The sequence below is a fragment of the Salvelinus alpinus genome, chromosome 15 (genome assembly GCF_045679555.1).
Source record: "Salvelinus alpinus chromosome 15, SLU_Salpinus.1, whole genome shotgun sequence".
NCBI classification, from domain to species: Eukaryota; Metazoa; Chordata; class Actinopteri; order Salmoniformes; family Salmonidae; genus Salvelinus; species Salvelinus alpinus.
In genome coordinates, this window is record NC_092100.1 from 54,251,007 (window position 1) to 54,265,831 (window position 14,825).

The window sequence follows — 14,825 nt, forward strand, 5'->3', positions numbered from 1 at the left end:
ATTCGAACTTGCAACCTTTCGGTTACTAGTCCAATGCTCTAACCACTAGGCTACCCTGGCGCCCCATTGTCCACAAGTAGCTCACGTTTCAAACAAGTATGTACACTAATGCGGCGTTCACATGCTGTCGGAGTAATCGGAAGTTCGGAGTTCCAACTGGGAAGTTTCACTTGAACGACCCTCCAAGTCATAATTACAAGTGGGAAGTCTGGGTGCAGATGCAGCGAGTGACGCAGTCCACGAACCTCACTGGCTGTGCTCTTGCGATGGGTTGTAAAATCATTGGCTGCAGAGCAACTCTGCTGTCCTCAGAACTGGATCATTATAAACCGATTCACATTTTCGCCTCCTCCTCCCTTGTTAGGCCACTATAGGTGTTGTAGGTAGGTTGCATGTTGCTATAATAATATGGATATAGGCATAAACCAACTACGCATAATTTATTTCACAAGCTTTCCTCAGCTGTAGCCTAAGTTTTTTTTTTCTTCTCCTCATTAGATTTTTCCATCTTGGAATTGTTTGCTCAATTTCACTTCTTGTGGCCGAACATACAGTTGAAGTCGGAAGTTTACATACACCTTAGACAAATACATTTCAACTCAGTTTCACAATTCCTGACATTTAATCCTAGTAAAAATCCCCTGTCTTAGGTCAGTTAGGATCACCACTTTATTTTAAGAATGTGAAATGTCATAATAGTAGAGAGAATGATTTATTTCAGCTTTTATTTCTTTCATCACATTCCCAGTGGGTCAGAAGTTTACACACTCTCAATTAGTATTTGGTAGCCTTGTCTTTAAATTGTTTAACTGGGGTCAAACGTTTCAGAAGCTTCCCACAATAGGTTGGGTGAATTTTGGCCCATTCCTCATGACAGAGCTGGTGTAACTGAGTCAGGTTTGTAGGCCTCCTTGCTCGCACACGCTTTTTCAGTTCTGCCCACAAATGTTCTATAGGATTGAGGTCAGGGCTTTGTGATGACCACTCCAAAACCTTGACTTTGTTGTCCTTAAGCCATTTTGCCACAACTTTGGAAGTATGCTTGGGGTCATTGTCCATTTGGAAGACCCATTTGCGACCAAGCTTTAACTTCCTGACTGATGTCTTGAGATGTTGCTTCAATATATCCACATAATTTTGCTACCTCATGATGCCATCTATTTTGTGAAGTGCACCAGTCCCTCCTGCAGCAAAGCACCCCCACAACATGATTCTGCCACCCCGTGCTTTACGGTTGGGATGGTGTTCTTCGGCTTGAAAGCCTCCCACTTTTCCCTCCAAACATAATGATGGTCATTATGGCCAAACAGTTCTATTTTTGTTTCATCAGACGAAAGGACATTTCTCCAAAAAGCACGATCTTTGTCCCCATGTGCAGTTGCAAACCGTAGTATGGCTTTTTTATGGCGGTTTGGAGCAGTGGCTTCTTCCTTGCTGATCTGCCTTTCAAGTTATGTCGATATAGGACTCGTTTTACTGTGGAAATAGATACTTTTGTACCTGTTTCCTCCAGCATCTTCACAAGGTCCTTTGCTGTTGTTCTGGGATTGATTTGCACTTTTCACACCAAAGTGCAGTAATCTCTAGGAGACAGAACGCGTCTCCTTCCTGAGCGGTATGACGGCTGTGTGGTCCCATGGTGTTTATACTTGCGTACTGTTGTTTATACAGATGAACGTGATACCTTCAGGCGTTTGGAAATTGCTCCCAAGGATGAACCAGACTTGTGGAGGTCTACAATTTTTTTTTATGAGGTCTTGGCTGATTTCTTTTGATTTTCCCATGATGTCAAGCAAAGAGGCACTGAGTTTGAAGGTAGGCCTCGAAATACATCCACAGGTACACCTCCAATTGACTCAAATTATGACAATTAGTCTATCAGAAGCTTCTAAAGCCATGACATCATTTTCTGGAATTGTCCAAGCTGTTTAATGGCACAGTCAACTTAGTGTATGTAAACTTCTGACCCATTGGAATTGTGATACAGTGAATTATTAGTGAAATAATGTCTGTAAACAATTGTTGGAAAAATTACTTGTGTCATGTACATAATAGATGTCCTAACCGACTTGCCAAAATCATAGTTTGTTAACAAGACATTTGTGGAGTGGTTGAAAAACGAGTTTTAATGACGTGTATGTAAACTTCCGACCTCAACTGTATTTGTCATTCAAAATAAATCTGTGAATGAGTATAGCACAGAATCCAACTTTCATAATTATTCCCATAGAAAAGCTGCAACTTTAGGACAATAAACACTTTATAGGAATAATTTGGAAAATACGCTTCATAACTTTAATTTGTCTTAATGCTTTTAAAATATTTCAGTGAGTAGGATTAGGCTTTTAGTCGTTTGGTTTGTAATGGCAAGGAAGGATTTTTTCCCCAGACTTGAATGCATGTTTAATTTGTTTTAATGCTTTGCTCAACTGTAAGGTTTGTTCAAATTTCTCATTAGATTTGTATCTCTCTCTCTCATTATTACCGTAGGCCTCCCATGTTCATGGGTTATTCAAAAAACTTAAACTTTCGGAGATTCATTCAATGTTTGATCATGAATACGGTAACACGGTCACCACGACAGCCCTACTTGTGTGACAAGAAGCTGTAATCCTACGGCAGGCAACTAAATCCTTGACGTTTCGCCTGTGAACAGTTAAGTAGGAGACTGAGGTTACTCTGAGATCAAGCTAGCTAAAATCCTATTGGTTGAAGAATTGGTCCGACTTCAAAAGCAATAAAACACAATCATGTCAGAATACCCAGTTTCCCTCAAGCACATGAATGCCTCATTAGACAGTACACAGTGTAGTGTGTGCACTAGGGAGACTTAAGTAACGTTTATACTCTGACAAACAGATATCGCAAATCAAACTCTGAAAGTATCTGAGCTAGGCATCAGGGTTACAGTATAACTGTCCCTTCATATTGTGCACACAGATTTTTCAGTTACTGTAGTGTGGTAGAGCTGTAGCTAACTTACTCCAAGTTGCTGAAGGGCTCCTCAATGTGGTGTGGGACCTGGAGAATGTTAAACCTGCAAATATTGATGAATATTTAGGAATTATTGAGTTGTCTATGGAGTGTATTGACACAAATGTGGTTGATATTCAAAAACTAGGATACAAGACACAGAAAGAAAATTTGTACATGTAAACAAAATCAACCGGGGCATATTCATTACGACGTCTCTTAAAACAGAAGGACCTACCTGAATTCCCCTTGGGGTGTAATAATTACGCCACAGTTGCTAACGACAGAATTCAGGCAGCTAGGGCCCTTAGTTTAATTACGTTTGCTTCCGCTTAAGAAACGTTTCGCAACAGTGTGTAATGAATACGACCCTGATGATTAATAATGTTTCTATATGAACATCCCAAGTCAATTGAAATGATAGCGTCTCTAGCTAGTAATTTACAAACAATTGGACAGTTACTGAAGTTAGCCTAGCTACAAAGAGATGCTGGCCAATGCTAGCTAGCGTACACTGAAGCTGTTGTTGCTAGAAAAACGAACTTACCAGTTGTGTATTAGTATTAAAGGTAGTCTTGCACTTTTTGCGATAAAGTAGTGTATTTTTTTTATATAGTTCCAAACCTTTCTGCATGTGCTACATTTGACAACAAACACCACGAGTAAAATTCAACCTCTTCCTCGTCGGTGTTTGATTGGCGGAGTGCAGTATGTTACGCTGCGTTTACCGCCGCCTATCTGCTTCTTCGACCTTTTTTTCTTCGGCGGCGGGTGGTAGCCAAAGTATAACTCTCTTATACTTTGCTTGAATAAAAATATATATAATAATAAAATAAACTAATACCTTACCATCTAACAATATACTTACAAAAAATTAAAAAATTCTAATAAATAAACATCATACTCCACAATTTCAAAATATTTTGGCCTACTTCAGGCCAACAGCCTGAAAGGACGGGATAAAACGGCTTAACACACTCTTCCGATGTCAAGTCTCGCACAACCAAATACCTCTCTGCAGCTGCCACCACAACATCAATTTTCAGAGACGTACGTTCCGTCCCTGCAGTACAGTTGATAACCATTGCAATAAAGGTAAAAATGCAATCTTACTGAAACATATATCGGGGTGGCAGGTAGAGCCTTGGGCCAGTAACTGAAAAGTTGCTGGATCGAACCCCCGAGCTGAGGCTGTCATTGTACATAAGAATTTGTTCTTAACTGACTTGCCTAGTTAAATAAAGGTTAGAAAAAGCACTTGCTGGTCCCGTGTGGCTCAGTTGGTAGAGCATGGCGCTTGCAACGCCAGGGTTGTGGGGAATGAACCCACGGGGGGACCAGGATGAATATGTATGAACTTTCCAATTTGTAAGTCGCTCTGGATAAGAGCGTCTGCTAAATGACTTAAATGTAAATGTATCCTTCTGTACGGGTAGAAATCTACTATGCAGGATCCCTACACAGATGAACTGTCTTGGGTTAGTTATGAACATCTTTGGTACCGTCAAAAAGGAAACCCTCATGCACACACCAACGGATTAATGGAATGCTGAATGTTTTAGTTGTCCCTCTAGTTCTACAACGTTTTAGTTGTAGTTAATACAAATATTGTTGTTGATCATTTTAATGTACGTAATGAAGGAGTAAGTCAATTTAAAGAGTGGCTACAGAAGACGCAAGACTCAGGAGTCATTTGGAGGGTTGCTGTCACAAAACCAAGTAAAGGACAGCATGTGCTTTTTAAAGTAAGGCCACATCAGGAACACTGTCATGCCACACACAGTCTCTCTCTCACTCACTCACTGACACACACATTTCTTGTTTGTTTAGTCTCTTGCTATTTATGGTATCCTATGCAATCCCAGTAAATAGTTTTGCTGTTTTGAAGAAATTAAAAGAATAAACTCCATACATTTTGTTCAGACTCATTGTAAGTGTCAATGCAATGTTGCCGTCAGTTCCCAAACAGCCAATGACAGAAGACTGTCCATTGTCAAACTAATTAATTACTGTATTTAATTATAAAAAATATGTAACAACATTCCAAACTTGTTTAACATTATCTAGTCCAAATATGGCATGATTACGCTCTGTGTCGGTTTGCAACGCTTTCAATTGGGGACTTTTATTTTGAAGGCAAACCGCAAACTCAACACCGAGGACGACGATCACTAGTGACCATGGCAACGGAGTAAACAAACATTTTCAACGTGTGGAAAGCATGCATAAAACGTTTTTACAGTCAACAAAAATGATTTACCCAAAAATAGATTAGAAAACAATAGTGTGTATTTTTATACGTTATTCTGTAAACCTGTAATGTAAGACTGCTAATTTGCTAGCTAGTGTGGCAAACTAGCATTTGGGGGGGGGGGGGGGGGGGGGCAAGCTGATACTTTTTTTCTTATTTTATGAAACTTTTAAAAGTGTTTAAAAATATATGGAGTTGTAATTATACGTTCGAAATGCATATTTAGCAAAGTACATAACTCATGGCGCGTTCAAGATAACTGGGAACTCGGAAAAATACGAGGTCAAATCATGACTTCTGTGATTTTCAGGTTGGAGCTCGAGAAAGAGGCCCGAGGTCCAGAGTTGGAATTCCGAGTTGGATGACCATTTGAAACGAATTTTCGCAGTCGGAACTGTTTTTTTTCCCGAGTTCCCAGAAGACTTCAACAATCTGAAGTCGGAAATCAGAGATTTCTGAGTTCCCCGTTTTTTTGAACGCTGCACAAACATGTTACGTTGTGTGGAGCGTGGGTATTGCGAATGCACCTCAACCAATAAAAACGTGTGATGTGCGGGACCGGTACGTTTAGTGTGCGGCGGCGAGTACTTTGAGTGCCTTGAGAGAGTGATTGGGTAGGCGGTGCCACGTGATCATCATCCTTCCACTGGAGTTCTACGACAGCAGAGAGCGGCTTTGGTAATTTCCCCGTCAAATTAATCTATATTGAGTTCAAACAAATAAAGGTTTCATACGATGGGAGACAAGAAGAGCCCCACAAGGTAAAATTACATATATATCTATAAATATTACCAGAAAATGTGATGAACACTTGTAAACATAGGGTGCGACCAATGGATGCGTAGCGCTAGCTACATTGTAGCTTCATGGCGGCTGACTGGCTCTTTTATGCCGGGGCCACCGTGTGTCAAATAGAAGCGTTTTACCTCGTAAATCTGACCATACGGCTCAAATAAGAGTAATTTGTATTGTTGTGTTTTTGTACAAATACACATCAATGAATGTTACCTAAAATGGCAATGCTGACAGTGTCGCTCCCCTTATCGTGTCTGTGTGTGTCTGTGTGTCTCTCTGTGTGTGTGTGCGTGCGCGTGTGGTTTGTGTGTGTTGTTTTTGTGTTTGAAGGCCGAAGCGGCAACCCAAGCCCTCTTCTGACGATGCCTACTGGGACTGTAGCGTATGTACTTTCAGGAACACCGCCGAAGCTTTCAAGTGTATGATGTGCGATGTCAGAAAGGGAACGTCAACACGGTAAGGGTTTCCACTAGATACCACAGCCACAAGTCTAAATTGTCTATATCGCAGTAGCGTGCCGTGGGCCTGGCGCCTGGGCCTTCAGTGAGGTCCTACACAGTCCCACCCGAATTAATCCACCTGTTATTACCATCATTTAGATGCCATGGCTCTAGACACTATACATTTAGACAGAAACGCAGTATAACCAGGCGTTGCGTCACCTTGAAATTGACATTTTTTTCAGAGAATTGCAGGGGAAGAGTACAATACAGTACAGTTCAACTAATAGGCAAGAACATAGTCGAGTGCAACAGAGTTATATTAATATTCTTCTTCTATCCATTTCTGGTCCACAAACTTTGAGCTTTAAGTCCCCCAAAAAATAAATACAGTGTGTTCACTAAACAGCGCATTGTCGCACCCAAAGCAGTTTCACCGTGATGATAAAGACACATAACTATTCACTGAAAATAAAAGAAAACAAATAATTTGCAACATAGGCTATTTGCCATTTTATTTTGTTAATATATAGGCTATTTAATATTAACGAAATAAAATGCGAAACATACATACACATTTAATAAAAAATAACATGCATTGTATGCCTACTCACCAAAGACTGATTATTAGACAGTTGCGTGCGCTTAGGGGATCGTGAGAAAAATGCTGCAAGGCCATTGAGGTTGGCAAAGAAGACCTTGCATTCTTTAAGCTTTGAGGCTCCTTGAGTCAGTACTAAATTTAGTCGATGTGCATAGCAGTGAATGAATAAGGCCATCGGTGCCCTCTCCTTAACTTTAGCCTGCACCCCATTGAGTCCAGATGCCATGACTGCTGCGCCATCAAAACACTGTGCCACAACTTTATCCAGACTACATTCATTTTCCTCCAAGAAACGGAAAATAAGAGCGGCAATGTCATCAGCTCGCTTGCCGCTTGTCACATCTTCAAACCGGATAAATCGCTCCTTGACTCCCGTGTCCGTCACATAACGCAGGACGAGTGAGAGCTGTAGCTCCACTCTGGTGTCCCCAAACGTTTTCAAAAGCACCATTGCTTGTAAGTGCCCAGCCGTACTTTGGTGTCTCGTTGCTGCCTTGGTTAGACAACTCAAGTTTGCAAAGCCAGTGTGGCTCCAAACACCAAATCGATCACTTGCAAATAATAGGCATTCCCAGCAGTACAGTTTGCAGTGCTTCTCGGAGCCTGTGAGCCATTGACAGCGCTCATAGTTGAAACTTTGAAAGTGGCGAACGAACGAACCCCTTTCCCGCCTGTGACAGGCTTTGTGGCGTCGGGCGACCTCTCCTTACAATGTCTAACTTTTCTTGAAAAGTTCGTCTTGAGAATGGCGTTATAATTATATCCTCGACCAAATCGATATCTTCTCCTCCTTCCGCCATTGTGGGTTCAAAAAACAGTAGAACGCGAATTAATTCGTTTATCAAATTTAGTTTCCTAGATCTGCATAGACCTGCCCATAGGACCTGCCTCTCAATATTGGTAATCCAATCAAAAGACGTGGACGCCCTACGCCTGCTAGCTGGCTCCTGTGTAGCACTGGAGCCAGCCAGCAGGCGTACAATAGCCAACTCTAAAGCTGATTGGTTGACACAAAATTTTAATTTCCATTCACTTTAAGCTACAAGCGCCCGCACTGTTGATTCTGAAGGCCTGAGGGCAGATTTTAGACCCCTGGCAACACATGATGGCTGAATATGATTGGATAAAAGATCTAACGTAAAGACCAGCCCTCCAAATCTCAACCTGGGGCTGGAAGCAGTGCAACCAAGAGGAAAGCTATGAAATGAAGAGTATAACTCTTACTCTGGGGAATAATTTAATACATATTTGTGGGAAAATATATTTAAAAAAAAATTATATTCTGATGATGTTTAGGCCAGCAGAGAAGGCCTTGCAGGCCCTGACGGCCCACCACTGCTATATCGTAACAATTTATGAAAATAAACATTTGCTTTTTGGTCTTTATTTAAGGTTAGCAGTGTGGTTGAGATTAGGTTTAAAATCACATTTTAAGAACATACATTTAAGAAATATGTGGGTTTATATGTGGCTGTGGTAACTAGTGATGACTGGGAAGAAGATCAAAGATGATGTCCAGACAGTTTGACTTTTGGGTGTAAACCTATTGTGCAGATTATTCATAAATCATTGTAATTGTACCCTAAATTCAAGTGGTTATTTTGAGCGAGACATTTCTATTATGGGGACATTATTTGACAGATTCTATGGTGTAGTTCGTCTGACAGATTGTGTCAAATGTGTTGTTTTTTTCAATAAAGGGTATAAAACAACAAGTTTGAACCCTTCTAAATTTTCATTTCTCAAGATGTCCGGAGCCATGCACAGAACTTAACCCACTGAGCACAAATGCCAGGCGTATGCATTCCTGTACCCTCAATATGTTGTCGCTATGCAGTATTTGTCTATGTGCAGTGTGCTTCCTTATGATAGTTTTTCCCCCATACATACAATTCATCATACACTAGAAATCTAGCAAAACAAGTCACAGGACCCCTGTATATTTTCAGTGTGCATAAATATGCAGTGCATATATGTATGTACCTGCTGCTCATGGCCTAATATCCAATATTAATAATCGCTCATCTGTTTTCTAGGAAGCCTCGCCCTGTCTCCCAAATGGTTGCCCAGCAAGTCACTGCACAGTTTGCTTCACCCACACAACCCAAAAAAGAGAAGAAGGAGAAATCGGACAAAGAGAAGAGTGAAAAGGAACCGACACAGAAAAAGAACAGCCACAAGAAGACGAGGTAAGGAGGGAACTGTTTGAACAACATATTCACAAAGATACTATGAGGGTTGGAGAATATTTGAATCATCTCGTTTTATTATGATTATTACATTCTATCAAAATCATTTACAGGTTCCAAGTGACCTGCTATAACATCAATGTCAAGACTTAAAAATTGCTGTCTCGCTATGATCACCAACACCTTGGCAGAGCATGAAGAATGTGAAAATGTCTTAGATTTAGGGCTCACGTGCTGACCAGACTGGACACGTCGCAAAATAAATGTAGAAATCCATGTTATTCAATTATTGCACCCACACTGCTCGCGCGCGCTAACGAGCGTCTGCGATGCCATGGGCTAAAATAGAACTCCTTTCTATTTCTGACGCAGATCGCGCTGATAGTCCTGCCTCCCATCTCCTCATTGGTTTATAGAAGCAGGTACCCACGTGCCATCTCCTCATTGGTTATACCCACGTGGGTGATTGAAAGACAAACTGTTTTGCCAGTCGTCGTGGTAATACTATGAAAGTTTAGATGCCGATCACCATATAAGTTCAAAGATGGAAAAAGCCTGGAAGGAGGAGAGATGACTAGAAACAATTCAGTTGGCCGTTTTATTTGTGGATTAATTGTCGGAGTAGAGGACCTTGTGCATTTCAGGTAAAATAACAACTCAATGTTTATATCCCAGGACAAATTAGCTAGCAAGCTAACTAGCTAAATTGGCATACATTTTTAATGCTTTTTGACCTGTCCCCAAATTAATGTCATTGGTTCAGAGTTTGTTTTGATATTTTAACCTGCGTGTCGTGATCGCGTTTGGTGTAGGGGGACAAAATTTTCGCACGATGGCACACGCGCGCAGCCAGTTTGGTTCCGTGTTAGACACACCAATAGCGCTTGCTGGCCAAGAGCACTTAGCACCTCTGATTTTGTAATTTGTGCACCGATTTTACTAAGGCCAAACTTCTTTAGGAAAACAGCCCTAATGTTGGAAACAAACCTCATTACGTTGTCATCCAGAGTCACATTTATTTATTTTCCAAGCTAGAGCACACTATTTTACAGCAGGTTTTTAAAGGACCCACCCAAGTTTGGTCTGCTTCATGTATTCATTTTTGTCATGGAAACCATATTGAAATGCTAGTATCGTTCCGGGCCTAGATTTTACATGTAGGGGGTGCGTGCGCGCAACTCAATATTAGGAAGATGTCTTTAATATTTTGAGAGTATTTTGTGTAGATCTTTGACAAATTACAATTAAATATATTCCAATCCCACTTTGTAAGACAGTAAAATGTGAATAAATCAAGGGGATGAACACTTACGATACCTACTATATATCCATCCATACTTCTCTGTCTCCATCCCAGGCCCAGGTTAAAAAACGTGGACCGGAGCAGTGCCCAGCACCTAGAGGTAACGGTGGGTGACCTTACGGTCATAATCACAGACTTTAAGGAGAAAGCCAAGCCCGCCTCCACTCCTTCCAGTGCCGCCTCGGCAGACCAGCACAGCCAGAGCGGCAACACCAGTTCTGACAACACTGAAAGGGGGGTGTCCCGGTCGTCCTCGCCGCGGGGGGAGGGGTCCTCAGTTAACAGCGAGAGTCACTAATCTCCCATTTCCTCCCTCCTCGCCTAACATAGTCTTGTGGAACCAGACAAGTGTGTCTCTGAATATTGCATACAAGTCTGGCATGCAAGATTACACCCAACGCTACATACACCCTTATGTCACCCCCATATCCATCACCCCACACTCCAACCCAGCATTTCAACATGCACACATTGTAAAAAAAAATATATATAATAATAAAACTTATGTATTATGAGGCTGGTGCTGGGAGGACGCTGTGTATCATCAACGAATTGGTTTCAGCCAATATCTGTCGGTCGTGTTCAGTAGGCAGCAAGCAGAAGAAAATTGACTGAAACTGGAAGGTAATACCTGGACTTATCCAATAAATAAGAAACGATCATGTTTGTTTTCTGTTGCACAACGTTTTAAAACATTTTGCTATGGTGTGACCTAATGAAAACGACCATGGCCTGAGTGAACTGAACTGAAGCTGGGTCTTGACTGTGTTGAATGAACCCTGCCTTGCATGCACAGCTAGCTGAGTGATGCCATGGGATCTGATGGTATTTACTTACAACACCTCAGTGTTGTAGTGTCATCCCTCATCACACACTTAGTGGTTGGTTTCTGTCTCTTACCAATGTGGACTATTGCAGAGTAAAAGAGTGCTTTAGCTACAGAGGAATACGAATATGCATTATGAGTAGGGTTGCAAAATTCTGGTAACTTACCCGAAATCCATAGGTTTTCCAGAAATCACCTGGACGATTCCCCGACTCCGAGAATAAGTAGGAAATTCAGGATTCCTCCAACTGAGAGAACTGGAAAACCTGGGAATTTTGGCAAAGTTACCAAAATTTGCAACAACCCTAGTTATGAGAGAATAAATGTGAAGCGAGTGGTCCATCTCTTGATTGTAGATTGACAGATATATTTTTTGTTAGCAGCAGATTGCACCTGCTGGCATATGGTGTGCATTAATTAATGAGAAGATATTGGACCAGTTTCCCAGATACATAGTAGTCCTTGACTAATCACTTTGAATGGAGAATCTCCATTGAACCTTCTTCTTAGTCCAACAGTAGGCTGAATCTGTGTCTGGGAAACAGGCCCATTGTTTTATAAAGCATTATAAAGCATTTCAGTTTGGCCAAAATTTTACTGCCCATGTTACTGAATATTATCAGTGCTTTATGTTACTGGTTATAACCAGCCATGTTGTCATATGTACATCAATGAGCATCTCAATTATTGCGTTACTATTTAATGTTTGATTCACAATTGAGAATATTGTTATGAAGTATGCTTCTCTTCCACAAGTTTGTAGAGTCAAGCATGCTGTCATCCAACAGTGGTTTATATTGAAAATATGAAATAAAACTAAACTGATAGGTTCATCAGTCAGACTTGAGTTTCCTCCGTTTGTGCTCAGTGGATGGCAGATGGGTCTTAACCATAGACTTTTATGGCTGCGTTTACACGGGTAACCAATTCATGATTCTTTTTTTTTCATGAATTGGTCTTTTGACCAATCAGATCAGCTCTGAAAAAGATCTGATGTAAAAAAAAATATATATATATATTAGTGGGAGAAATATTCGATTTGGGCTGCCTATTTAAATGCAGCCTAAGCTCCTCACACAGGAGACTGTATTTGGGATATTCATGGATAGCCCTCATTTTTATAACCTATTTACAAGTACTGTATCTGCTAGAGTCTGGATAACTTGACATGCTAAGGAATTTAGTTAGGAGACCCATAAAGACCTATTTCTGAGTGGCGCAGCGGTCTATGATTCACTGCGTCGCAGTGCTTGAGGCATAGCTACAGACCCGGGTTCGATCCCAGGCTGTGTCACAACTGGCCTTGACCGGGAGTCCCATAGGGCGGCGCAAAATTAGCCGAGCGTTGTCTGGGTTAGGGGAGGGTTTGGCAGGGGGGCTTTACTTGGCTCATCGCGCTCTAGCGACTCCTTGTGGCGGGCTGGGCGCCTGCAGGCTGACCTCCGTCGTTAGTTGAACAGTGTTTTCTCGGACACATTGATGCTTCCGGGTTAAGCGGCCGGGTTATTAAAGAAGAGCGGTTTGGCGGGTCCTGTTTTAGAGGACGCATGCCTTTCCCAAGCCTGTTGGAATTGCAGCGATGAGACAAGATCGAAAAAGGGGGTCAAATAAAATGTTTTAAAAATATACACTGCTCAAAAAAATAAAGGGAACACTTAAACAACACAATGTAACTCCAAGTCAATCACACTTCTGTGAAATCAAACTGTCCACTTAGGAAGCAACACTGATTGACAATAAATTTCACATGCTGTTGTGCAAATGGAATAGACAACAGGTGGAAATTATAGGCAATTAGCAAGACACCCCCAATAAAGGAGTGGTTCTGCAGGTGGTGACCACAGACCACTTCTCAGTTCCTATGCTTCCTGGCTGATGTTTTGGTCACTTTTGAATGCTGGCGGTGCTTTCATTCTAGTGGTAGCATGAGACGGAGTCTACAACCCACACAAGTGGCTCAGGTAGTGCAGCTCATCCGGGATGGCACATCAATGCGAGCTGTGGCAAGAAGGTTTGCTGTGTCTGTCAGCGTAGTGTCCAGAGCATGGAGGCGCTACCAGGAGACAGGCCAGTACAGGAGACGTGGAGGAGGCCGTAGGAGGGCAACAACCCAGCAGCAGGACCGCTACCTCCGCCTTTGTGCAAGGAGGAGCGCTGCCAGAGCCCTGCAAAATGACCTCCAGCAGGCCACAAATGTGCATGTGTCTGCTCAAACGGTCAGAAACAGACTCCATGAGGGTGGTATGAGGGCCCGACGTCCACAGGTGGGGGTTGTGCTTACAGCCCAACACCGTGCAGGATGTTTGGCATTTGCCAGAGAACACCAAGATTGGCAAATTCGCCACTGGCGCCCTGTGCTCTTCACAGATGAAAGCAGGTTCACACTGAGCACATGTGACAGACGTGACAGAGTCTGGAGACGCCGTGGAGAACGTTCTGCTGCCTGCAACATCCTCCAGCATGACCGGTTTGGCGGTGGGTCAGTCATGGTGTGGGGTGGCATTTCTTTGGGGGGCCGCATAGCCCTCCATGGGCTCGCCAGAGGTAGCCTGACTGCCATTAGGTACCGAGATGAGATCCTCAGACCCCTTGTGAGACCATATGCTGGTGCGGTTGGCCCTGGGTTCCTCCTAATGCAAGACAATGCTAGACCTCATATGGCTGGAGTGTGTCAGCAGTTCCTGCAAGAGGTAGGCATTGATGCTATGGACTGGCCCGCCCGTTCCCTAGACCTGAATCCAATTGAGCACATCTGGGACATCATGTCTCGCTCCATCCACCAACGCCACGTTGCACCACAGACTGTCCAGGAGTTGGCGGATGCTTTAGTCCAGGTCTGGGAGGAGATCCCTCAGGAGACCATCCGCCACCTCATCAGGAGCATGCCCAGGCGTTGTAGGGAGGTCAAACAGGCACGTGGAGGCCACACACACTACTGAGCCTCATTTTGACTTGTTTTAAGGACATTACATCAAAGTTGGATCAGCCTGTAGTGTGGTTTTCCACTTTAATTTTGAGTGTGACTCCAAATCCAGACCTCCATGGGTTGATAAATTTGATTTCCATTGATAATTTGTGTGTGATTTTGTTGTCAGCACATTCAACTATGTAAAGAAAAAAGTATTTAATAAGAATATTTCATTCATTCAGATCTAGGATGTGTTATTTTAGTGTTCCCTTTATTTTTTTGAGCAGTGTATAATAAATAGGTCTTTATTTTTGTTTGTGTCTGTTAGAAACGTGTACACTGGTATGTATACATGAGGCGGTATTGTATTGCAGATGTTTGTAAGGCTAATATTTCCTAATCTCTTTCCTTCATATCTAATTACTAAGGTATTTAGCTAGCTAGTATCTAGTAGGAAGCTATTTGATCATAGTTCAACTTGTCCTGCAAGCCAATGGGTGCTTTCCAGACACCCAGATACACAAAAAAAAGTATGG

The 14,825-nt window shown here is 42.2% G+C and overlaps 2 protein-coding genes across 3 annotated transcripts in view; one reads left to right on the forward strand and one right to left on the reverse strand.

Annotated features, from left to right (window-relative positions):
* LOC139540340 (periphilin-1-like) overlaps positions 1-3,659 on the reverse strand; it is a 38,892-nt gene extending 35,233 nt beyond the window's left edge. The window contains exons 1-2 of one of the 2 annotated variants that reach the window (XM_071344097.1): positions 3,521-3,659; positions 2,984-3,037 (exon numbers count right to left, since the gene is read on the reverse strand). In XM_071344097.1, the coding sequence (XP_071200198.1) occupies position 2,984 (1 nt within the window). In that variant the 5' untranslated portion in view covers positions 2,985-3,037; positions 3,521-3,659. The remainder of the gene's footprint in view (positions 1-2,983; positions 3,038-3,520) is intronic. The other variant, XM_071344098.1, reaches the window with a different exon arrangement.
* Positions 3,660-5,743: 2,084 nt separating this feature from the next.
* Positions 5,744-12,221, forward strand: LOC139540343 (YY1-associated factor 2-like). The gene is made up of 4 exons (XM_071344099.1): positions 5,744-5,985; positions 6,350-6,475; positions 9,100-9,252; positions 10,610-12,221. The coding sequence occupies exons 1-4, from the start codon at positions 5,960-5,962 to the stop codon at positions 10,851-10,853; spliced, it is 549 nt and encodes a 182-aa protein (XP_071200200.1). The 5' UTR covers positions 5,744-5,959; the 3' UTR covers positions 10,854-12,221.
* The last annotated feature ends 2,604 nt before the right edge of the window (positions 12,222-14,825 follow it).